A 26749-nucleotide genomic window follows, 5' to 3' on the forward strand; every position below is an offset into this window, starting at 1 on the left:
ATGCACATTCCAAGCTGGCACCTATGAAGCAGTTTATTAGACTTTTCTGTGATCATCAGTCTCTAGGAAATAATGTCCCTATGTGCCTTCTCTCACCAGCAGCAAAACAGAAGCACTAATCCCAAGATGACTACTGAGAGACAGAATGTTGGCCCTCCAATAATTGGTGGTCTTGGAGCAGATATTGCAGATATTAAAGGCAAGATGGAAAAATGGGTTAATATTCTAATAGCTGCAGTATGCACTAAGCAGTTAGATATGAAAGAGGGGTAACGTAAGCTTTAGCTATCTAGGTGGAGAGCCACTAGTTTTAAAAGAGCAAGATAGATTGGAAGAGGACACTTTGTATTCTGGTTCTATGGAATACAGTGGATGGCCAATAAATTTAAATAGATGAAGGGGAGTGATTTCACAAAATGATAATGTTGTGCTTACAATAGTCAATGAAAGAGTTGAGGGAAGAAGATATGTGGTGAAATTAAAGGCAGGCAACTAGAAAGACAGTTGAGTTTAAAAACACAACAGCACAAGGGTGGAAGGGTGGGGAAAAACTTAATTTCTGTGTTAGTTCCAAGCTCCACCCTCAGTTCACAGGTAATTAACCTTAATTGACCTGTTTTAATTTCTCTGTGACTAATAAGAGACACAGCTGTGGTCTCTTTCCTGATTTAAACATGCAATTAAAAGCAGAATACAAGTAAAACACAGCATAAAGAAAATAAATCACAATACAGAAAAAAGAAGAAAGCAATGAAACAATACAAAATACAATAAAGCAAAAGAAACTAATCTTTTCCTCACAGAAGGTTGTGGCAGAGTCTGGGTGAGCTTTTCCAGTAAAGCTTTGAAAAGTTTTATTTTACCCCTTAAATAGAAGGTGTAGCTCCTAGCTCCACCCTCATTTCACAAGTAGTTAACACCAAAATCTCATTAAAGACAACAAATTAAAAAGAACAAGGATGTGATTGTTTTTGCATTTTTCCAATAATATAAGAGTAGAAGGGATGGAACCAAAAAAAAGAGAGAGTAACAGCTGGCTGTTTGAAATTTGGATGCTTATATACACTGGTAAGCGCAAGTCATGATATTTTCTGTGCTGTCTTTGTTTCTTGCATCTAAATAAGCTAACTAAAACACTTAGTATTAAAATACAGTACATAACCATAAGGACATTGCTAGGCACTTGATCTGGATGGATCATTTCAAGCTTAGCAAAGCAAAGCCTACCATGTTACCCCTTGCCATAAGTGTTTGAAGTATCAGTCCAGCTTTGAGTTTGTGGTTTTACATCCTAACATCCAGCTAGTATTTGAAGAGGGTTAGGGACCTACTTTTTAATATGAAAGAGGAGTCTAGTCAAGAAGGAAAATAGTTTTGGAGAGGTATGTATCCCACAAGCAAGTTTTAGACTCTAGTGCATGTGTTTGTGAAGGTTACATAGGACAGGGTCATTTGTGGCCCTGTAGGCTAGTCAGAGGTCACCACACAGAAGACTTTATAATACCAGAAATACAGACAGAACTTTAAGGCATTCTGCATAGGACAGAGAACTTAAGCTTTTGATTTTCTAGTAAGGAAGTGTTGGGGATATTTCAAGATCAAGTCTGGTCAAGCACATGATGAACAGAGTAATATATTCAACTACTGGCTTAATGAGGTAAATATGGAAAGATCAGTGGTATGGCCCTCTATACATTAAACAGCAAAGTGAGTAGCAAGATATAACAGCAGAAATCTGCATTAATTTGATAAACAGTATGCTTGTTAGCCTATTACTAGTCAGCATGTTTTTAATAATCCTGCATTAATTATTTCAAGTTTTGCATTTCATCTATAAAAGATATGAGACAAACATATTTCTTACAAAACTGGGGCTTATGACCTTTTCAACTGAATGCCTGTGTAATAAGGGGAAGTAGCCATGCTTCACAGAGTTATGTTTTTGGTAATGTCTAACAGACTGATGAAGCAAGTGTATAAAAATTAACTGAAAAAAAAATAACATGATGTTTTGTTCTGATGTTCCAGACAAGTCAGGAAATTGAATGCTATTTTAGTTAATGTCAAGTTGGTAGTCACAAAATTCCAGAAAGTACTGGCTCAAACTGTCATTATGTGTCAGATAGTATGACTTATCTATTAAAATCATGACAAATGCTTAAAATGATCCTCATGATTTACTTTCAGAATTACCAGCTTGCTATCAGGACTTGAGTTTGATAACCAGTACCTGAATTTGTTAATTGATTAATTGATGCATCATTATTCAAGTTGCCAGCTTGGACCTGATTTGATTCATTTGAATGACTGATTGACTGATTGATTGATTGATTGATTGATTGATTGATTGATTGATTGATTGATTGATTGATTGATACAGAGACTTGCTTGACCAAACAACTGCAACTGTGCATAGTTGAATGAGGGTTCGTTATTTAGTTTGCAAGATAATTAAGCTAATAACTTTTGTAAGTAACTGATTTTGCATTCTGTTAAAGATTTTTTTTGATTAAACTGCCTTTAGCTGCAGCTTTGTGTATTGTCCCTTTCTACCATCTGTATCGTCATTCACCACTTAACCTATATATCAAAATAAGAGCTTAACACCCCCCTTATGATGTTCCCTATGCCTCTGGCATAAAGCCACTTGAGCGGCTGAGGTTGAATTGATTCAGGAGGATAGCTGTGAGACAGCGTTTCGTATTAACAAGGAAACACTTCGGTACACTATCAGGCCCCACTGAGTTAGTGTTTTACCTCCAAGAGAGCCTTTAAAATTTCCTCAGAACCAGCTGATCTCTTTGGGGTATAGATAATTTATTATGTGGTGGGAAGAGCCAGGGTTTACAAGGGACATAAGTCAAAACTAAATTTATGAATTAATGTTTACTATGTCCTCAGGATTTCACTGGGTGATATTGTTACATATTAACTCAGTGTAATGTTGAGCATTGTTCCTTAAGTTCCTAACAAAGCTGAAGAAGGACTTCTGCATTTTAAACACTGCTATAACTCCTTTTGCAGATACAGCTTTACTCTAAATCCCATAAGGCTAATATAGACCCGTCCTTGTGATGTACTTTCCTAACAGCTTTTTCAGTTTCTTCAACCTCATGTCATCAGCACCCTAAATGAATCTTGCACTGCCTCTAGATTAGCATGCTTAGGTAAGAATGCTCAGTTCTGTCACATGAAGCTAGGGATATGAAAATAAAATTGCCAAAGATTCCAAAGACAACCACAAGGCATTCTATAACTATGTCAAGAATCTAAATGGCAATGCTCAGATCTGCTCTGAGCTACAACAGAATGGCATTAAATATACTGATCCTAAGGATATTGCCAATATCCTGGCAAATCGATTCAGTGCCAACTTCACCCCCCTCTCACCCCCTAAATGGCCCATCTCAATACCAGAAGATTTCCAAATTCCGGTAATAACAGCCAAACAGGTAAAAAACACACTCTCAAAAGCTAAGAATACAGCATCCATGGGACCAGATGACATCCTGGACTGTGTACTACATGCACTACAAAATGAACTGGCACCTCACCTAAGTGTCATGTTTAATAATACCCTTACCTCAGGCTTCATGCCCACTGAGTGGCGCACAGCTACATTTATCCCACTCCACAAGGGGGGATCTACTTTGTATCCCAGGAACTACTGGCCCCATCAGTCTGACGAGCCTGATCTGCAAGGCCATGGAAAGTATTATCATGGAACTTATAAACAAAGACATGGCAACCTTAAAACACTGGACCCCACCCAGTTTGGGTTTGTGAAGGGCCGATCTTGTCTCCTGAACCCGATTGACTTCTTTGAATCAGTCTCCAGAGCCATGGACGAGGGTAAGGCAATCCACACAGCTTATCTGGACCTCGCTAAGGCCTTTGACACCATCCCCCACTCTGGAATCATAGATAAACTTACTAAGCTGCGCATTAATCCCTACATCACTCGATGGCTTGTCAACTGGCTTACTGACAGAACCCACACTGTAAAAGTAGCTGACTCCAAATCCAACTCCAGACAAGTGACAAGTGGAGTACCTCAGGTTTCAGTCATGGGACGTCTCTTGTTTGGCATCTACTTCTCTGAAGTACAGGCCAACACTAAGGGACTCTGGCTAACAAAGTTCGCAGATGACTGCAAACTGGGAGCCATTACTGAATACCCAAATGATGTCGATACTCTACAAAAGGGCCAGATGCTTGGTGCCAAAGCCATGGGCTCAAGCTCAATGCCAAGAAATGTATAGTTATCCCCTTTGGGAAAAAACATCCAGAAAAAAAGAGGTCATTGTCCCACTGTACTCATCCCTCATTAGTCCCATTATAGAATACAATGCCTCATATGGTATGTACCTCTCAAGACATCTGCAACAACTGGAAAGGCCACAGAAATATCTCATTAAAAGAATCACAGGCCTAAAGCAGATGCCCTATGCTGACCACCTTAAAAAACTCCAGCTATACTCTGTCACATATAGTCTACTCCAGGGCGACCTCTGCTTAACATACAAGGCCATGTCAAACCCAGAGCTGTTAGACATGCTACAGTTAAAGAAATCCCAATCCCTCAGAGAGCCACATGCTCCAGGGATCTAAACCTTGTCATCACAATAAGCAAAACATGCTGGAGGGATAGGTTCCTGACCCAGAGACTCCCCAGACTCTGGAATAGACTATCCATACATGTCAAGCAGAGCACCTCTTTGGCCCTCTTCAAAAGGAACCTTGATGATTGGATGGGAGAAAGGAAATTCACCCCAGGCATCACATCAGTCCCCCTGCTAGACAGGGATCCAGGGAAGTAAATAGTGTGGGAAGAAATAGCCATGGAATTGTTATGGCTAGGCTTGTATAGGCCCTAGGGCCGATAGCCTAATACCTACATATGAACCTATGAACCTATATTTCCCAGAGGAACTGCATATAATGAAGTACAATCTGACATCACATTATCAAATGTACAAATCACTGACATAACAACCCTCCCACATTATATATTACACAATGTTTTTTTTCCCTTTCATAACCCCTTTGTTTGTGTAGATGTCCACTATATTTTAATAATTAACTCTGAAGTCAATGAACATCCAAGAAAGGGAATTTTTTAAGCAAAAAAAACAAGACCTTCTTTTTCACCAAAGTTTTGACAAGATTGTGTTCTATTTCACTTTTATAACAGAGGTAAAAATCTGTGACATCATAAACAGAAGAAATGGCAAAACTGAGAAATAAGGAATCGGACAATATACTGAATCTGTAGAATATCCTTTTTGTAGATTCACTCTCATTCTTTGATATGTGCACCACAATCTCCACAAAAGTGCTACCCAGAATTCTATTCTGCTCATTAGCTTCTTCATTTCTTTCTTAATCTTTGATCACTCTAATGCCTGTCATTAGTTTCTTTTCTGTGTCAGAAATAATACAATAATAAATAAATAAATACATATGTACCTACATACATACATATACACATGCATAGCTATATACATAGTAAAGGTCTTTTGCTTATCCTGATAGTGCTTTTTATGAAAAAAATATCCCATGCCTAGCTTAACATTTTTACAAACACTTTACAGTTATATCTGTTAATAGTAAGAAATCTTTATTTATTTTATCATTTATTGATTTAACATTTGTTTACCAGGAAAGTCCAACTGGGATAGATCCCATTTTCAGCTGAGGCTCAGGGAGAAATGCCCCAGTCACATGTCTTTGGAATGTGGGAGGAAACTGGAGCACGTGGAGGAAACCCATGGAGAACATGCAGACTCCACACAGAAGGCACCCCAGCCAAGAATTGAACCAGAGAACCTCTTGCTGGGAGGTGACATCACTAACTGCTGCACCACTGCACTATCCATTTTTAGAAGTAAAGTCTTTCTTGGCTAGCTGATAGCTGTGAATGTCTGACTTGTCCAGTAACCACAGTTAATTACTTGTCTTCCTGGACCCCAAAAATCAAGCACTGATCCAGTAGAATAAAAAAATAATACAGGGACTGGAGATGGAATGGAATTAATGTATGGCACTGAGCAAGTAATAATTTATTTTTTTTTATTTCAGACATGAAATATCTGCATGTTCAAAAATATCTACTGCATTAGAAGCTGCAAGCTGTAAATCATCAAATCAAAGCAGTAAAAGCATTTATGGTGTGGTGATTTATTTTTTTTACTTAGGTATTGGTCCTATATGATTTATAACTCAAACATGTTTTTACTATCAGCTTACACAACTGTCGAGTCCTAATCCTTGTATATACTGTGCTGCTTCAAGACTGAAATACTTATCTAGCAGACGTACCAACGGTTTATATTGTACCTTACCTCAAACACCTCACAATAGCCACTGAACCCTATTTGCTGTAACCAGATCTGCAGCTCTCCGGCTTTCCAGTTAGGAACATTGGGTGAGATTCTGCGGGGGACTTCTTCCCCCATAATCCGAAGAGCCTTTTTGGCCAGTGATGAGGTCGTACAGTTGCTGGAGTAGCTTACTATTCGCTTTAGGCTGTGTGTGGCACCGATTCTGTGTAACACCTGAAGCACACAAAGAATGACATAATTTATAGATAGTGTTAGGAAAGGGTGACCATCAAAGACCAGAGCTAAGAGTCATTAAAGACAGAGTGCTTATACTGAATATAGTCTCCCAAAATGAGCAAACCGATGGAAAAAAAATGAAATGGGATTCAATACCAAAATTAATTTTGTACATTCAAAAACTTTATAAGCTTGCAATCTAAGAGGAAACAGCCCTCAATGTTTAAATAAATATGACTTACCTGTGACTCAAACGTCTGCTACAGAAATTAAGAAGGCATTCACCAAAAATCTAGATATTTTATATATATATATATATATATATATATATATATATATATATATATGAAATTATGTATGTATTACCAGGCAGACTGAGCCTATTTCTATCAGGGAGATCTGAGGTTATACTGACTGAGGAGACAGATTTGGCCAGGCCAGAAAGGAAATCCTTTAAGCCTTTGGTCTGTAGATGCATTGAACTTTAAGTGCCCATTTTTATAGAGGGCGGGAGTGGGTTGAGTACCAACAGGAGTGTGTAAAACCTGCATGGTATGATGATGGAAGTGTAAAGCACTCTGGATGAACTGCTTGTATTAGGTTTGTCTTCAAGGAGTACTAATACTAGAAGGGATGATGGCAATGATCAAAGTGATAAAGGTGATCGCGGATGGAGAATAGCAAAAATCATTACTTGTATCCAGGTGCAGCGCCAATGGCACGTACACCTGAGATTCACAGTCACAGTAAAAGGAAACTACAGATTACCCTATCTCAGGAAGAAAGCAGAAGAATGGAGATGATGCAGACCCTGACGTGGCAATGAAACTTTAGATATAGACATATGCTATTTGTGAGTCAGACAGTCTAAACTATTACGGTTTGCTGATATCTTTACATGGAGAAATGGAATCCTTTCCTAGCAGGTATTTTACAGTTATTTATTAATTATGTCACTGAAGTTCAAACTGACAGACCTAAAGGTGTTATTCCATGTTTTGGACAAATTAAGTTAGGACATCTCATTTAAAACAAAGAAATTGCTTGAATCCTTTGGGGAAATGTTTCATTATCTTTTAGAACATGATCCATAATTTAAATTTAAGTTTAGTCCTTCAACTAAACATAATATGTATTTTGTAACATTGTTATACAGAAATGAAGCATTACTGATGGTGTAATTAAGTGGTTTAGCAGAAGAAGTGAAATTACAGAGGGGTTGTCTGTAGTACTGGGAGAATTAGGGATACATTAAAAAGAAACCTAAAGGTAAAACTGGGTATGAATGACAACCCAGTTATTCACCCTTTCTAGCATTACACATGTGAATTGTGATGCAAAACTAATATTTTATGCAGGTCAAGCTTTTAAGAATTAAAACATGACCTACAGTGTAATACAGCAACAACTGCAGGTCTTGTCTATGACTAATATGGTGAACAAAGATTGGATTAGTAGCATTTACTTGCAAGAGTGGCAAGTTTACTTTAAGGCTTACTTCACTGAAAGAAATGAGTGATAGTCCGTTACAAATGTCCACTGCATACCCACTACTTGGGTGACACTGTATATGCCTTGTGAAAAATGCCAGGGTATAAGAAAATAATCCCTGATGTTTGCCTGGATGATAATCTCTGATGGTTGCCTGTATGATGACAATGCCTTGGACACATGTACAGCCGTAGATAGGTCATCTGGTGTTCTGGACAGTCCCCAGATTGGTGCCCCCTCAATCTGAAGTTGAAGAGAGAAAAAAAGAAGCTGATGGACAATAAAAAGCTTATGCAAGCTCCTTTCTATGGTTGCTAACAAACTGTTGATTGTGAAATCACAAGATTGAGCAACTCCACCTCAGGGACAAAAACAATCAAAATCCAACTTTTAAATCTAACCTAATGAAAATAGTAAACCCTTCATTCCTTTACATTAACCTGCTTCTACCTTGTCCTGACTTTGTTTTCTGCTAGAACTTTATTTCAGAAAAACTCAACTTTTTTAAATTCCACACACGTGTGTGTGTGTGTGTGTGTGTGTGTGTGTGTGTGTGTGTATATATATATATATATATATATATATATATATATATATATATATATATATATATATATATATATATGTGCATGTTCATGTTTACATCTGTCTATATACTATGCTACAGGTTTACCATTACACAATATTTCCTCATCTTGTATGCTATCTGAATTTACAAAGCCACAAAGCCAAACAGTCTGTACTGGGTTTGCAAACATTCCTTGTATACAATCTATAATATGTATATCATACTGCCACTACATTAACAGCAACTTCATATTTCAGGGCATTAGGGTTACATGTACAGAGAATATGTTATGTTGAGTCACTCTGCCATTGCATTCTATGGCAATTATTGTGACTGCTACTGTAACTACACAGACTACACTTCATCCCATTAGTACACAGTTAATTCTGACTGTTTTTCCTGCTTGAATTTATGTTGTTTCTGTTTTATTGGAGCTTTAGTACCAAGCCTCCATTGAAATGGGGCTTCAAACTAGATGTGCAATGCAGTAATCACATTAATTGATTGATTAATTAAGCAATGGATGTATTAATTACAAGAATGCATACATAATTAAATGGCCAAGCAAAGCCTACAAAAATTCATTATTATTAACTAAATGTAATCTAGAATCTTAAAAATTTAAGTTCTGAAAAATTAAGAATGTGCTCTTCTTTTGACTCTCTGCTATGATTCTCAAGGACCAATTGAATGATTTTTAATATTCTGAAGTTTGGATATACTTTCTTGCAAGCATCTTATTTTGTGACAGAACTATTTGTTTTCTGTTGAGGGACTTGCAGATTTCTCATACCCCTTCCATGTACACATATACACAGATCCATCAACAATGAATGCATATTTAAATTATGGGCCAAATTCAGAAAGGGCCACTCCCAGCACTAAGCGGTAATACAGGGTGCTACCTCTGGTAGTGAACCTTTCTGATTCAGAGACAGGACTACTACAGGGCTCCTATATGAACTGTAGGATTACCATGGTGGGTTGTCTCCCCAGCAGAGCTGCATGCTAATTAGCCATGTATTGCCCCCCCCCCCCTAAATCCTTGTGATAAGGCATTTATGCAGCTGAGTGATTCAGAAAATTGTTTGGCTACTTGGCTATGTAAGGTAGCTCAGCCAACCAGGGTTAATTCTGTCAAAAGTTTTTTACTTTCCAATTAATTTCAGTGGGTTAGATCACATTAGAGGTAAGTGCCAGGGGAATTTAGTGGGCAGGTGGTGGGGTAGGTGTGTGTGAGAGACTGTGTGTTTGCTTAGGTAGTCGCAGTGGGGGAAGCTAGTTAGGGAATAGGTAGGATAGGTGTGTGTGTGTGTGTGTGTGTGTGTGTGTGTGTGTGTGTGTGTGTGTGTGTGTGTGTGTGTGTGTGTGTGTGTGTGTGTGTGTGTGTGTGCGTGTGTGTGCGTGTGTGTGTGTGTGTGTGTGTGTGTGTGCGTGCGTACGTGCGTGTGTGTTTGTGTGTGTGTGTTTGTGTGAGTGGGAGTGACTAAGGGGGATGCCTGTGCCAACCTGATGCATAGACTGCCAGATGTGACCACAGGAATATGCTGATTAGCACTAGGGGTAACAGAACATGATTCAGAGCCATGCAAATTAGATGATAATGATTTTTTTCCTCATTGTGGTTAACATATCTCTGAACTGCATGTTCTGTGATTGCTGAAATAGTCCCTTTTGGCCACATCTCTTAGCACCTAGCATAGATTTAAGTTGCGCTTGAAAATGGACAGGGATGAACTTTATTTTATGTGGATGGGGAGTCTGCTCCAGAACAGTGGCATCCTCTCCGAGATATAACTGTCTCTCCAAACTGTTCTGGTGACACTGCAGAAGAGGTTTGGATGCTGAGGCCAAGTATTTCTGATGCTATTTGACTTGCTGATTTGCAGTAAATCCATCAGCAATGGACACAAGACGCCTTGCACACCAGACACAGGTCATCTCTTAGCTGTCTGTAAGATACTGAGTATAGTGGCAGGGCTTTGACACGGTCCATGTAGGTCATTGTTGTTTAGGCCTTGTATCCTTTTAGTAAGGTATCTCTACAGGCACTCCAGTTGTTACATGTTTCTGAACAGATGCATGCCAAAGGGGCATTATATTCAATGATTGGCCTAATGTGGGCTGAGTAAAAGGGGGCAGTGACACCCCCCCCCGATCTAGCCACAATCCCTTAATTTATAAGCTGTGCAATGTAGAAGGACTTTCTTACAATAGACACGTTGGTCAAAAGTTAGATCACTGTCCACATACGTTCCCATATTCTGAACAACTGGGTCAACTCTTAGAGGAGTATTGTCAATGTGGTAGTAGTTCCCTGGGGTACATGACTTCCTAAGGATGCATTTTTCGGCATTTAGTTTCAGACAATGATTTTAACACCAGTTATTTATTGGAGACAAATCTTCCTGCAGGATATCTAAGTCATTTGGGGATTCACCGACTGCTCCTAGCTTACAGTCATCTGAAACTTAGTCATCCAGAGCCCTTTGGTATTGGCTTTTATTTCAGAAAAGTAGATGTCAAACAGGAAAGTCCCAGAACAGAATGCTGGGGACTTCCCCTATTTTGATTATCTGCGTCCTATATGTGAGCTAGTTGGCAATCCAGTGGGTAAAATAAGGGTTTATTCCCAGTTTATTTAGCTTTTCTACTATGCCTGAGTGAGGAATTGTGCCAAAAGCTTTGGCCAGTTCGAGGTACGTGGTGTGTACTGTTTTGCCTTCCTCCATTGCTTTGGTGACCTCTTTAAAAAAATCCACCAGGTTGAGTAAGCATGATCTGTGCTTAACACATCCAAACTGATATGGGTACACTGTTTGGAGGTTCCTTATGTCCTGATTGATTAATTCCATATGTCTTTCCATGACTTTGCATATGAGGCTGGTCAGACTTATGGGTCTGTAATTGCCTGGATCTGTGGAAGGTCCTCCCTTATGCGTGACTGTAGCCATTCTCCATTCATTTTGTACAAAATGTGTATGGAGGCTGAGATTGAACAATGTTGTTAGGGATATGGTTACATTGTGCTTCATGCTATTTAAGATGCATCCAGGGATATTGTCATTTTCTTTTCTTACAGATAAAACATTCAGTGATTGGCACCCATGTTTGGATGGGGACTCCCACCCTCACTCCATGCTAGATCAAAAGCTAAAAATTCACTATGAGGGTTACCAGTTAAGGCAGCATGAGGGCAGTGATCTCCACCCTCATAAATGTCGAGGGGGGGGGGGGGCAGCTGAAGCAGAAAATAAAATGTTATGAAAAATAGATTTTTCTGCCAGTGGCAACACCTGCAACCTGGTCTCACCAAGCACCCCAACCTTCTTACAGCTCACGGGCTCTTCATATTTGCGAACAGGAATTACATTTGCTGTTCTTCGGATTCTACATATAATTCAGTAGATTGAAAAAAAGTCAGTAATTTTACAATATGCTTCCTCGTTTTTTAAGGATTCTAGGGTGAGTCTTACTACTTTGTCAACTGAATGGAGAGAGGAGTGATTTTCTGTGTGTATGCATGTGTGTGTGGACATGTTTGGCTTCTGCTTTGAATTTTATTTTGTAAATACAGACACATTGAGTTCTTTTGCATACTTACTCTAAACATTCCAAACAGCTGGTTCTTTAATCTTCTGTCATAACAGCTTTTTTATCATTTTACTTAATTTTATTATAAGTTGTAATGCAGTGCCAGTCGTGTTGTTCCATATGTCACATGTACAATGGTTTCTGAGTTTCTTAAGTTGTGGCATGACACAGGGTCATCTCTAAATATTTGTTAAATTACCACTTTTTCCAAGTGAAGTCTACACCAGTTAATGAGTTTTTAATTTCCCCACTTTGTCTATTCATTTCTTTTTGCTCAGTTTCTTTTCCACCTTCATGTCAGTTGAGCAGACAGTAAGCCAGACAGCCCCACCCCCGGCTTCTCATCTGCTTACTTCATTTGTGAATGACGTGTTACACTAAATAAGAGAAACTCCACTGTGACTAAGGATACTTGCATCTTCAGCTTTAGTGGCGGCCCTGCTTATATGTCCATTTATCTAAATTTGATTACTTTGTTCTACATCCTGTATGAATAATAGGATTAGACCACGTGTCCTCATCTTTTCCTAATACCCCATTTCATCATATGCTATTTTCTTTCTTCCCAATAAAGAATTATCTTCCTTCTGCATAACTTCTACTGCCAATAAATTCCCTAAACATACCTGCCAGCTCCACCCTCCTCCTGACTGCTTCCAAGGATCTCACAATGTTTCTTTACACACAGATCACCAGCATCTACATATACTTGTGTGATTTCCTACCTCTCATCATGTCCATGGGTTCATACCGCTCAACCTCTTTGAGCAAGAAATCTGGACAAAGCAATAAATAACAGGGGGACAAAGTCCTAAAAAGAGGGAACATTTTTAAATATTGCTCCTACAAACTTAGAAAATTGATAGAATTATAGGTTTTGCATTAGCATTACATTTCTGAAGGGTATGACATCTGAAACTCAAATATATGTCATTATTTTCTGACTTCAGTCTTTAATGTATTGCCAATGTTTTGCCAGAAAACCACAATTTTATGAAAAATAGAACAAAAATATGAGGCAAAATCTGGACATTCTGCAAAAATCTGCCTAGTTGTAAGGTATGCATGGGATTTTCCTCTATCAACCAAATTTTTGGTACAGTAGTTATATTGGTGGCATAGATGGATAAAGCCCATTGCAGTCTAGGTGACCTGACTTCAAGCACCATCTCAGGAATTTCATGGAGCAGAACAAGAGAATGAGTGTCACAATGTAGTTCACGCCATTTAGAAGTTATTATTCTCAGAAGAGGGACTGGGAGGTGATAATGTGACTTGAAGGTGGAGGTTGAGGCTCACCAAGCCACAGATGATGGTGACAGCATCTACATAAGCATGTGGGAACATAAATATATGATGGGATGTATTGTGAGTAAATGCGGTTGGCTTGTTACCCCCCACCCCACCCTGGGAGGGGGGTTAGACATACATTACAAAAATAGCTATCCATTGGCAGGATGAGAGCAAGAGCTTAACTCCCTAATGTTGCTTGGATGACTGTACCCCAGATAGCTCTCATCAGGATTCCCCCAAGTAAGGGCTCTCTCCATGGATAGGGAATGAGTGGGCTCAATTCCATTTGGGGGATGCTTGATGGTTAATAGCAGGAAGGGGAAAGAAAGATGTGGGATAAAAAAAATAAATCTTTGTATAACTCCTAAGCCCATCCATATTTCCTCTGCCTCTTTCCTTAAGACCAGACCTTTAGCAGCTATTAACCTCTTTCCATGTATATGTCTCTTTTCTACAGTGATAACAGGTCCTTCTTTATCAAACTCTGTAACACGTGCATTGCTATCAAATTCTCCTTCTCCCAGTTCCACAGACCCAGAGTTGAATTTAAAATCACCACAAATGGTTGGCATGTTGTTTGATCTCATTATAGTACTACAGTATGTATATTTAACTCCAACACTCCAGCCACTAAGAGACCAGCATTCTATTCCCCAGCATATAATCAAGCTCGTGCAGAGCATTCTGTTCACCAACCTAGCCAGTCTCCAGCTATCAAACTCTGCAGTTTCATGTATTTGTTTTTATCTCTGTATGGAAGGTGGAGCCCTGAGAATATGTAGAAATTCAGGGGTGTGATACATAGAAATTCAGGGGTGTGCAGCATAATGAAACCCCTTGGACAAGAGTGGCTAAATGATGTGGAATCAGAATTACTGGAACTCAGGTTCTGTGCATTTGTATCACTTGTGCCATTTCATGTTATAGCTAACTTGCAGCTTTAGCCATGCCCATGTGCAATTTGTTAGCGGTGGATAAAACATGGCACAAATCATTAAGCATTATCAAAAGGCAATTACATCATGCAAAATAAACATCAAGGTGCCAAGCATAAAAACTGGCAGGGATACACTACCTTTGACACAACTCATGCTATCCTTTGTGAATCAGTTAGGTTTCTCTATTTTATGATAATTTTGCTATGCTAAAAAATCTGTACAAAGTACTTATAATATAAGAATATGGAAACAATGAATGGACTTGCTTTACTTGTACTCTGAAATGTTATAAATGCCTTTTGTGTGCACTAAGAAGTACTGTTGATTAAATAAAAGTACGTGGATTATTATGAATAAAACATTTATCTTACCCCCATGTTTCTTTGCTTGGCTTTGATTCCTGCTTCTACACACAGGTAAAAGGCTGCAATGCACTGGGTTTCCAAACGGGAGCTGTCCAACAATTGTATTAGTCTCTGCAAGTCATCTGTGTTCTGTCCCTGTACATTGTCTGAACTCTGTAGAAATTTTTGAGTAAATTCTTCAGGATCTAGTGATGCAATGAAAGGCTCCACCAAGGCTAGTGTCCCTGACTTTTCCACCTGTTTCTCTATCTCTTTGTTTGTGGCCAAGACAGTTATGGCAAGGCAGGCATGGAACCTAATAAGTTCATCATCTTTAGAGAAAGCCAAAGGAAAAAGCCACTCTGCTGCTTTCTTCTCGATCATAAGTCGTTGATTATCGTGTCCACCATACATGGCACAGTTGGCAAGAGCTCTAGCACAGTGACAAAGAATTGTATGATCAGTCCAGCGGCACCAGTACAGGATACTGTCCAAGCCTCCATTGCAAATGAGCTGATGACATGTTTCCTCTGTGTGCTTAAACATATGCTCCAAGATCCCTGATACACTGGTGGCCAGTTTTACATCATCTTGTTCTTTGGCCAAATTCAAGATCATGCCTAGGCCAATGCGAGCAACTCGATCCCTAAACAAAGTAAAGAGAAAAACTTTAAATATAAAAATCTATAAAAGGAAAGACAGTTTTTACAATGTCAACAATGCTTTCTGCATGGACGATCAGACATCCTTTTTAGGTTTAAAACCATTTAATGTACTCCACAGATAATTCTTCGCTTCATCATTTTTCTTTACTGCATAATGCTGATTTTCAGTTTCTTGTCAATATATCATGCATGCTAATAAATCCTTATAATGAAGAAGTGTGCTAGATTATAGAGGAACAAATGTATTCATCACATCTTTGTCAGTGTTTTGTCTAAGGAACTCTCTTCATAAAGGTACATTTTAGGATTTTTCTTTATTTGGGGGGTTCACAACTGTTCACTATCAGACATGCGACACCACATAGATGAGGAGTGACATGACAGACATAAAACACTTCGCTAATACAAAATAAAGCAAAACATATTTAAAAAGTCTACTAAATGACTCAACAGCACCAAGACTAGAACACTAAAATAAAAAAAAACAATTAGATACAGTTCTTAAATGTAAAGACTGTAAGCAGACAAACAGAACTGACCTCTGTATTAGTGCTTTCATTCCTTTATTTGTATTTCAAAGGGACGTCATCACTTTCTGATGAAGTTCCATTGAAATAAGGATAAAGGAATGAAAGCGCTAATACAGTGGTCCATTCTGTTTGTCTGCTCACAGTCTTTAAGTTTTAGAACTGTATCTAATTGTTTTTTTTATTTAAAAGTGTATAAAATATACATTTCTAATTGTACTCGGGTCCATAATCTCAGTTGCTAGGAGGCTGACTCCCATTTTTTCCTAATGAGGAAAATGAGGGGCAAACTTTGAAATAGTAAATCACGTGTAAGTTAACTAACTGCCATTTGCAAATTTTTTTTGTTCCCACCAGACCTGCCCAATGACTCCACTACCATTTCCCAAGTGACCCTTTCACTGCATGGGGGTATAATGAGAGCCACACATCCTTATCATTAGCTGAGAGTCAAATGACCTATTCATTCTTGTCCAGGGGTATTATTATCCCATTTGTTCCCCTCCTATAGTTAATGTCAGGTGACAGGAAGTATAGCTCACAGCTTCTTTGTTCAAGAATTCTGGAAAAAGCCAAACATAATTGGGGACAAAGGCCCAAAATCAGGATGAGTTTTTAAACGTTAGTCTAATTCACTTAAAAAAGTTTAGATCAACGGGTTTTCCACCAACATGCATTTTCTTAACCAAATGAGGTCTGCAATATAGATGTTTGGCATTATTGGCTGACTGTAACCATCAGTGATTTACTGGAAAATCAAACATTTTATGACAGGCTTAGCAAAAATATGATGGAAAATCCCATAATGCTACTAAATGTTGCTGCATCATTGTTACTGCTAACACTATTACTGTCTACAACTGTGGAATTTTTGGAGTGGTTTGCCCTTTTACAGTCAGAGCCACATTGCTGAGTAATTTCCCCCACATGATTATGAATCACTACTATGTTCACCTTGCATGCAAACCAACTAATTAACAGTGACGTGACTTAGCAGGTAGCAAGCTTGCCCTTGGTGCTGGAAGATCAGAAGCCTGTGGGTTCTGTTCCCATTCCATTTGATTAGATTCATTTTAAAATTGCTGACACTGCAGTGCAACATTTGGAGGGTATTGCACTCCTGAATGTCTCATCCTTTGAATGAGACATTAAACCAAGGTCACATTTGATTGACTTGGTGGTAGCTTGGCTGAATGTAAACATTCCATGGCACCTACTGAACAGAGTAGGGGAAGTTTGCTGATGCCTTGGCCAAATATCCCGTAATAGTATAAATACCACCTAAGCCCCCCCCAAAAAAAGGGGTCACTAGCCTAGTGGGACTAACCTGGCCAACAAAGAATAAATAAATAAATACATAAATAAATAAACTGAGAGACTGCCTTCCAGACTATCTGCAAATATACAGAGCTAAGTATATATTTTTTGGTTATAGAGTTTGTTAATTGTTGCTTAGATCTCTGTTGAAACTGTTGTCTCCCTGTTCTGAAAGACTGATCTGCAAATATACAGAGCTGAGTATTTTTTTTGGTTTTAGAGTTTGTACTGTTAGTTGTTGCTTAGATCTCTGTTGAAATTGCCCCCCCCCCCATTTTCTGCCGTGTCTTCAGTTGGTATAACTGTTTTTTACAGCTTGTGTGTTATCTAACTCAAGGATCACTTGCATAAAATTTGACCTGTTAGTAACAGCCTGCATTTAATTGCTGGAACCTGTGTTCTGGGAGACTGCCTTCCAGACTATCTGCAAATATACAGAGCTGAGTATATATTTGTTTGGTTATAGAGTTTGTTAACTGTTGCTTAGATCTCTGTTGAAACTGTTGTCTCTCTGTTCTGAGAGACTGATCTGCAAATATACAGAGCTGAGTATATTTTCTGATTTTAGAGTTTGTACTGTTAGTTGTTGCTTAGATCTCTGTTGAAACTGTTTTCCCCACTCCCACCCCTATTTTCTGCCGTGTCTTCAGTTGGTATAACTGTTTTTTACAGCTTGTGTGTTATCTAACTCAAGGATCACTTGCATAAAATTTGACCTGTTAGTAACAGCCTGCATTTAATTGCTGGAACCTGTGTTCTGAGAAACTGCCTTCCAGACTATCTGCAAATATACAGAGCTGAGTATGTATTTTTTTGGTTATAGAGTTTGTTAATTGTTGCTTAGATCTCTGTTGAAACTCCTGTTCTGAGAGACTGATCTGCAGATATACAGAGCTGGGTATATTTTTTGGTTTGTACTATTAGTTGTTGCTTAGATCTCTGTTGAAACTGTCCCCCACCCTATTTTCTGCCGTGTCTTCAGTTGGTCAACTGGTTTTTACAGCTTGTGTGCTATCTAACTCAAGGATCACTTGCATAAAATTTGACCTGTTAGTAACAGCCTGCATTTAATTGCTGGAACCTGTGTTCTGAGAGACTGCCTTCCAGACTATCTGCAAATATACAGAGCTGAGTATATATTTTTTTGGTTTCAGAGTTTGTTAATTGTTGCTTAGATCTCTGTTGAAACTGTTGTCTCCCTGTTCTGAGAGACTGATCTGCAAATATACAGAGCTGAGTATATTTTTTTGGTTTTAGAGTTTGTACTGTTAGTTGTTGCTTGGATCTCTGTTGAAACTGTTTTGTCCCACCCACCCTCCTTATTTTTGGTTTGTAGTTTAAATTTGGTGGCTTTTGCAGTTGCCCGCCCCACTGTAGATTTGATCTGGGACACTCCCCCAGTCCCATCTCTTTACCACATTCTACCTCATAAACTCTTTCTGCACTTGCTTTTAGTTCTTTTTAATTTAGTTGCATTTTTTAAACTGTGTTTGGTCTAATATTGCTGCATACTCAAGTGTGCTAGCTTGCACTGCATGTGAATTGTTTTTACTACTGTTTTTGCTTCTTTTCTGTAAAAAAAAATGTAAGCCTGTTTCCTACCTTTCCTGTAACTAGTGTTCCAGATACAGATTTGCTGTATCCAGGACTGTATGTAAGCTTCTGAGCCCCCCAAGCCTTTCTGTGTTGGACAGAAGCCTTCTAGCTTATCAGTGGGAGTGGTAAGCACTAGCTAACCTGTCTACCACATAAGGAGTGGTTCTGGCCCGGAAATTGTAGTTATTGGCCGTTTGGGCAATCTCTTCCATCTCTCTGAACTTTCCAATTTGAAAGCCTGCATTTGCACTTGTTTCTGGACTGTAACTCGTCTAGTGCAGATACAGATTCTTAGTTTTAGCACTTAAATTTGCTTATTCATGCTCAGCACTTGTTGAGAACTTGTAAGCACTAAATAAGCTACTAATTACTATTGCACTCAATCTTCTTCATTACCTAGAGGAAAACAGTTTTTGTACTTACTTTTCTCACTTGCTTAGAGAAAAACACCTCTTGTACTCACTTTCCTCACTTATCTAGAGGAAAATAGTTTTTTATTCAGGCATGTCCAAGGGTCAGCTCCCAGTGTTCTCTCCTGCTCCTGTATATCTGATGAATCTGAGCATCTTGAGGCAATGCAGAAATTGCCTCATGTACACAGACAACCCTCTCCTCCTACCACCCAACACTACAACCTGTGAGAAATGCACTTATCTAGCCAAACTGGAGGTAAAGCTCTCTCCAACCAAGACTGAACTTGATAGTCATGAGGAGAAGGTAAACATTTGCACTACACCACACTCATCACATAGTCTCACTAAATCTACACCACCAAAATCCACACATAGTAACACAAAAACATTCTCGGAGGCTCTCAATAATAATCTGACTAAGCAACAGAGACCTCCAAAGCAGAAACGCAAGCAACCTCCATCCCCCCAATACAACCCAAATGAAACATATCCCACAGACTCATTGTGCCCTCAACCACAGCCAATAAGGCAAAACAACGTACCCAGCACACTAGTCATAGGTGACTCTATAGTCAGGCACACTGATGTCCCACTCACCAGGCTAAACAAGGAGAAGGTTATTGTCAGCTGCCTGTCCGGTGCCAGGATCCGCCACATAACCCACACACTCAGGTCATGCCACAACAAGTACAAATATGACTCTGTCATTGTCCATGTTGGTGTGAATGACCTGAGATGTACCTCCCTGGACTACATGAAAAGGGACATGGAAGAGCTCTCCGATCTTGTAGTCCAGGCAGGTATGACCCTAGCCCTGGGTAGCATTCTGCCATTGCCCCGAATAATACCGCAGTACAAGGACAAAATGATTGACTTCAACAATTGGCTAAGCTTCTGGTGTCATTCTAAGGGGATCCAGTATCTGTCTGCTTGGGATGACATGGTCAACAGACCACGATGCTTTGCCACAGATGGCCTGCACCTGTCGCCCCTGGGATTCTGGATACTGGCTAAGGCTCTTGCTGCCCCTATAGTGCCTTTTTTAGGCAAGGTTCAAATAACAAATTCACCACCGTAACAGGAACAGGCAAGCAAAAACTGAGGGTAATGCTACTCAATGCTAGAAGTCTAAATTTCAAAATGCAATCACTCAAGGCACTCCTTAAACTGGAGAACATTGATATCTGTGCAGTGACTGAGACCTGGTTCAAGGCTCCAGAGAGCACCCCTGCACTACCATGCTATAACTCATACCAAACTTTTCGGCCATGTAACCTGGACCGAAACAGGTTTGCCCATATTCATTAAGGATATCCACACCTCCAGGCTTGCTGATCAGCATAATGTATCTGAGTTTATCCAAGTGCAACTAACTCTGGGCAAAACTGCAATCCAAATTGTACCTTGCTACAGATCCCCCACCATGCCCCAGGATTCCCACTCCTCTTTTCTTGATGTACTGAAAAATATTAGGGTTCAACCAAACACCCTAATAATGGGCGACTTCAACTACCCCATCATTAACTGGGAAAACTACTCATGTACCAACTTCTTAGCTCAACCCTTTCTGGAATTCATAAACTCCAATTCCCTGGATCAACTTATCCACACCCCCACCAGGGGCAACAATATCCTAGACCTAGTCATTACCAACATGAGTGACTGGTGTTCCATACCTGATGTCAACTCCTTGTTGGTCCGATCCAACTTTAAGCTATTCACCCTTGATATCCACATCCCGCCCCCACCCCCCATTAAGGAAACCACGGTAAAAAATTTCTCCAAAGCCAACTTCATGCTTCTTAAGACAGAAGTGGTGAACTTCATGACACCCATGCAGATGTACAATACAGTTACAACTGCTGAATCCTATACAAATACACTCTATAAGCACTTACATGAGTACATGGATTGTGCTATCCCAAAAAGAACCAAGACGCTATCCTCCAAAAAAAGGAAGCTAATCTGGTGGTCTCCTGCCATAAACAAACTGTACAACAGAAGGAAGAAACTGTTGCAAAAGAGAGTAAAATTCCATGAGTGGAGGAGCTCCCTGGTCAGCCTCAGTAAGAAGCTGAGATCCCTTATAAGATCCTCCAAAGCTAGCTATGGAAACAAAATCACCACTAATTCTAAAGACAACCACAAAGCATTCTATAGCTATTTCAAGAATCTTGATGGCAACATCCAGATCTTCTCTGAGTTACAGCACAAAGGCACGAAAATTACAGAACCAACTGATATTGCCAACATCCTGGCAGATAGGTTCAGTGCTAACTTTACCTCCCCTCATCCCCTAAAGGGCCCATATCTATACAGGAAGAATGCAGAGTCCCTGTAATCACAACTAAGCAGGTAAAAGCTGCACTCTCTAAAGCCAAAAATACAGCATCCATGGGACTGGACAACATCCCAGGCTGCATTTTACATGAACTTTAGAATGAACTAGCTCCCCACTTAAGCACCATGTTCAATAATAGCCTCGCATCAGGCTTTGTGCCCACGGAATGGTGCATAGCAACGGTTATCCCACTCCACAAAGGGGGAGCCACCACTTATCCTGGGAACTATCGACCTATTAGCATGACAAGCCTGGTCTGCAAGGCCATGGAACGTATCATCATGGAACTCATAAACAATGACATTTGTAACCTCCAAACTCTGGATCTCACCAAGTTCGGGTTTGTGAAAGGCACATCATGCCTCCTGAACTTGATTGACTTCTTTGAGGCAGTCACCAAAGCTGTAGATAAGGGTAAGGTGGTTCACACAACCTATCTTGACCTCGCCAAGGCTTTCGACACCATCCCCTATTCTGGAATTATAGCTAAACTCACTAAACTAGGTATAAATCCCTATGTCACAAGATGGGTTGCCAGCTAACTCACTCACAGAACCCACACTGTAAAAGTTGCAGACTCCAAATCTGACCTCAAAGCAGTGACAAGTGGAGTACCACAGGGTTCCGTCCTGGGACCTCTCCTGTTTGGTATCTACTTCTCTGAAGTACAGGCTATCAAGAAGGCCTCTGGCTAATGAAGTTCGCAGATGACTGCAAACTAGGTGCCATAGTCAATTCCTCAAATGATGTGGACATCCTACAGAAGGGCATCGCTGAGACAAATGCCTGGCGTCAGAGCCATGGCCTGGTGTCAGAGCCATGGCCTCAAGCTCAATGCCAAAAAGTGCAGTGTCATCCCCTTTGGTAAAAACTCTGTACCCATGAACTACCACATAGGCAGCAATCTACTTAACACCGAATGTGTGATAAGAGACCTTGGGACCCAAGTGGACAGTAGTCTCTCCATTGATAGTCACATCACCACATTAGTCAGGAAGTCCTTCTACGTGGCACACCTCATCATAAAAGGCTTCTCATCCAGGAAAAAATAGATTACTTGACAATCATTAGACCCATTATAGAGTACAACGCCCCTTTTGGAATGTACCTCACAAGACATTTGCAGCAGCTGGAAAGGCCACAGAAGTACCTCATAAAGAGGATTACTGGCCTCAAAAAAATGCCCTCCACTGACCGCCTCAAAAAACTCCAGCTTTACTCCTTACCATATCGCCTACTCCAAGGTGATCTCTGCCTAACATACAAAGCTATGTCAAACCCAGAGCTGTTGGACATGCTACACCTAAAGAAATCCCAATCCCTCCGAGCTACATGCTCTAGGGACCTAAACATTGTCACCACAATAAAAAGGACATGCTGGAGGGATAGATTCCTTTCCCAGAGACTTTCCATACTCTGGAACAGGCTACCCATCTATGTCAAGCAAAGTTCTTCATTAGCAGTCTTCAAGAAAAATCTTGATGAGTGGATGGGAAATAGGAAATACACCACGGGGATCACTTCTGTGTCTCTGCTCGACAGTGGCACAGGAAAATAACTTTCTTGGGTGGCGTAAGCCAGGGAACCTTGTTGGCTAGGCTTACTTAGGCCCTTGGGCCAATAGCCTAGTACCTACCTATGAACCTAAGACCTAATTTCCCTTCTAGGTTTCATTTACATGTCATTAATCAGTGATTTCCATTTAGCTACTGTAGTGCATTTGGGCTCCCTGCACTGTGACCAACATGAGATCAGGAATTGCTATTAAGGTGTGCCAGCTTTCTTGTGGCTGATTCCAGCTGCAATGCATGCCACTTTCTAAGCAGCTTATCTATAAATTCCTAAATTTGTGAAACTGTGGCATTTTAATCAATATGTAAGGAAGTTCAGTGTTAAGTTCTGAGCTGTGTGTAATTTATAAGGCCTCTTATTTAAGGTAGAAGGCTACTTCTGGTTTCTTGGTCTAATACTAAAAACAGTGGTTGCTGTACTGTAGTTTGTTTTGGGGCATATTAAAATAAGAGCATCATTAGTGTGATCGCAAACTACAGCGGAGGTTGAACAATGTTAGCCTATCACTTAAGTACTGAATGGGTTCTAGCCTTAGAATTTCAGAATAAGAAGGCACACCAAAATGGGTTGAATCCTCTTTAATGGACAATATACTAGCCTTGACAAGACTCTACAGAGGTGTCTGTAACAAGGGCCATGGAGATGAATCTCTATATTTAGCTTTATTAATTTATAAGAATGTTGATATTGTACAGAGAACATCATGTCTGATGAAGGATGAATTGCTATGAGCTACCATACTCACAAAAATGTCACAAATATAATACATTTCTAGTTTTTACCTTAAATGTCATTTCAGATTGTATGTATGTGTCTATTTAGATACCATGGATCTTACTGCAGCAAAAGCTGAATTTTGGTTCAAAAACAGTGCAGCTTTTCTAACTAAACCCTCTTTGGCTACACCCAGTAAAAACTTCCTGGACAAAGACAAATAACTAAAATAATGTGCAAATAAATATGTTATTCAGAGCAAGTGTGACTGTTGACTTCAAAACAAGATGACGTTCCAGGACACAAATGAATGGAGTAGCTAACAAAGTTGGGGAAGGGCTGTATTGGGATGGGATCAATTTTAAGCATGGTTATATTGTTGAAAAATAACTGGTTTATGTCACTATACATTAGTAGCTACTGTGCTTCCAACAATAACAAATTACCCCAAATGCGCTGGCTCAAAATACGTCAGACTGAAGAAAGGCCTGTAGTAATTAATTTCATCTTCTTTTTCCAAAAGTAAAATATGAAGCCAGCAACTCTAACCTGTCCTCAATAATCATATTATGGGGACAGTGAAAATATTTGCCCAGATGCAAGAAATACTGCACAGTGTAATCTACTTCAACTTGTTTCCAAACACACACAATAACAGAAAACCCAGTGACCACTTCTGTACTCATGTACTTCAGACTGTTTCCCACAATAACACTTAAAGGCTATAAACAATAGTAGATACCTCTTATACCCAAAGTAATTCTCATAGTAATGTATTTCAACGTGGCTCCTTTGCTAACACTAAAAGGCTACTGCAACCCCACTCCCTCTACCAAATAACTACAATTCTGCTGGGGAGATAAGATATGTCTGAGTGATAAAATATGAGAAATACTGTCTATATAGTGTATTTCATCATTTTTCCAACATAAGGCATAAGGTAAAGGGATGCTAACACTAAAGAAAAAGACAAAGGGTTCAGTGAAATTACTTTCAAAGGACCTATGACGAATTTTAGATAAAATACTGCTGCATTTTATATTATCTCTAAGTAAAATAGATCAAGTCTAGACAGCAAAAGATAAAATATGCTGCAGCATTTCAATTCAGATCAACTTTCTTAATTTATTGAGGGTAATCCTAGGCTTATAACATTTTAAACTATTTTAGCATAATGCAACAAGACAATAACATAAAGTATTACAGTCTCACACCGAGGTCTTTCTCTGACTGACAAGTTACACCAAGCCTGAAGACATGCTCAAGGGTAGCCTAAATACTGTTTTCAATCTATAAATGAACGAAAAAAGACACTCACTCAAGATGGTTTCCGTTTTGTTTTGAATATGAAACTTTGTAGGTTGTACGCCCAGGTAGCAAGCAAAAGTATGGCAGAATGGTGGTGAATGAGTTACAATTTAGGCAAATGTTGCTGTTTACAATTTAAGTCTGTGACTATTTGCCAAAAATACATTAAACTATTTTTCCCCAAAATCCAGCTAACAGGGTCAAAACACTGCTGGTCATTTTTTCCACTCAGACAATATTCAGACTAAATGTTCTGATATGAAGACTAGCATGCCTGGTTAGATGAGCTCAGTAAGTTAACCAGTCAGCCTTGTCATTTCAGGAAGTGGGACACACAAGGGTCTGACTGGCAAGGGAGCGGTCTGTTCCATAAACATCTGGCTGCAACTGGTTTCTAAACTGCATGAATGGAGGGGAAGGGAGTGGGGAAGTACACTGACAGACAGACATAACAGTTCAACCTACAATGGCAATAATGTCACAACTGTCAGGTCATACTGGAAGCAAACCAGTGATGTATACTGTAATGTTGTATGAACATGCAGGGGCCACAGCTCCTTAAGACTATAAAACAGAAAAATAAATTTTGCGGAGGCCATGGACCCTTAAGATAGTCAAAAAAAAATATTATTCAGTCCCCATATGTTACAAGTTAAAGAAACATGTGGGGTACTGAGCAACCCAGAATCACCAGACTCTCCTGGTTGAAAGTCATCTACTAATGATGACAATTTTTTAGGGTGGCATCACCAATTAGCTACAGCCCATATTTAAGGTATTCTTTGATGATGGGAAGTTTCTAGTATATGACCTGGTGGTTGGGTGGGGGAAGGGTGAAAAATCTTTTTAAGTCCTGTTTTTGTCCCTTCCTTCTTCTCTGCATCATACAATATTTGATAACTACATTTCTAAAATATCAGGATTCATGGGAACATCCAGCAGGGCCTCCTTGACATTTTCAGTACAGGTGTAAGGCCTTAGCCACGCATGGTGTTTCACGGCAACCCCAAAGGAAGGTGTTCTATATGATGCATCAACTGCATCATAATTATATTTAGTGATGTGACCACTACATTTATTAATAGATAGTTTATCTTTGGTGTGCCCTTATGGAAAAAGTACAGTTTTGTACCTACCCAAATGTAGAGTGTCGAGACGACACACTGCCAGTCATAACATACATGGCATAGTAAGGTAGTGGAAGTGTAAACCTTTTTTTTACCCTCTCTCTTCCTTGACTTGGCTTCCTGTTGAGGGCAAAGGAGTTGGAGGCTGAAACCCCTTAACTCCCCTGGGCCCTAGTTTTAAAATCAACAGTATGGGCCTAAATGGGAATGAAATTCGAATGAGTTTCCCTGTACCTGTGTCTGGTGGGTGTGGGGGGGAGAGGTGGTGAGGGAGGCATCAGGGGAATATACATCATCAGATCCAGAACATCAAGGCAGAACCATCAAGAGCAGGGGAGCTTGCTAAAGCTTGAAAAGAGGCTTCTTCTTCTGAAATACATG

The 26749-nt window shown here is 39.6% G+C and overlaps 1 protein-coding gene across 1 annotated transcript in view; it reads right to left on the minus strand.

Moving 5' to 3' along the window:
- Positions 1–26749, minus strand: part of SARM1 (sterile alpha and TIR motif containing 1) — a 321533-nt gene that overhangs the window by 172049 nt on the left and 122735 nt on the right. The window contains exons 2-3 of the mRNA XM_044054392.1: positions 14816–15434; positions 6345–6557 (exon numbers count right to left, since the gene is read on the minus strand). Coding sequence (XP_043910327.1) covers positions 6345–6557; positions 14816–15434 — 832 coding nt within the window. The remainder of the gene's footprint in view (positions 1–6344; positions 6558–14815; positions 15435–26749) is intronic.

Source organism: Protopterus annectens, chromosome 13.part0, assembly GCF_019279795.1.
Source record: "Protopterus annectens isolate FY-2018-M chromosome 13.part0, PAN1.0, whole genome shotgun sequence".
In the NCBI taxonomy this organism is placed as follows: domain Eukaryota; kingdom Metazoa; phylum Chordata; order Ceratodontiformes; family Protopteridae; genus Protopterus; species Protopterus annectens.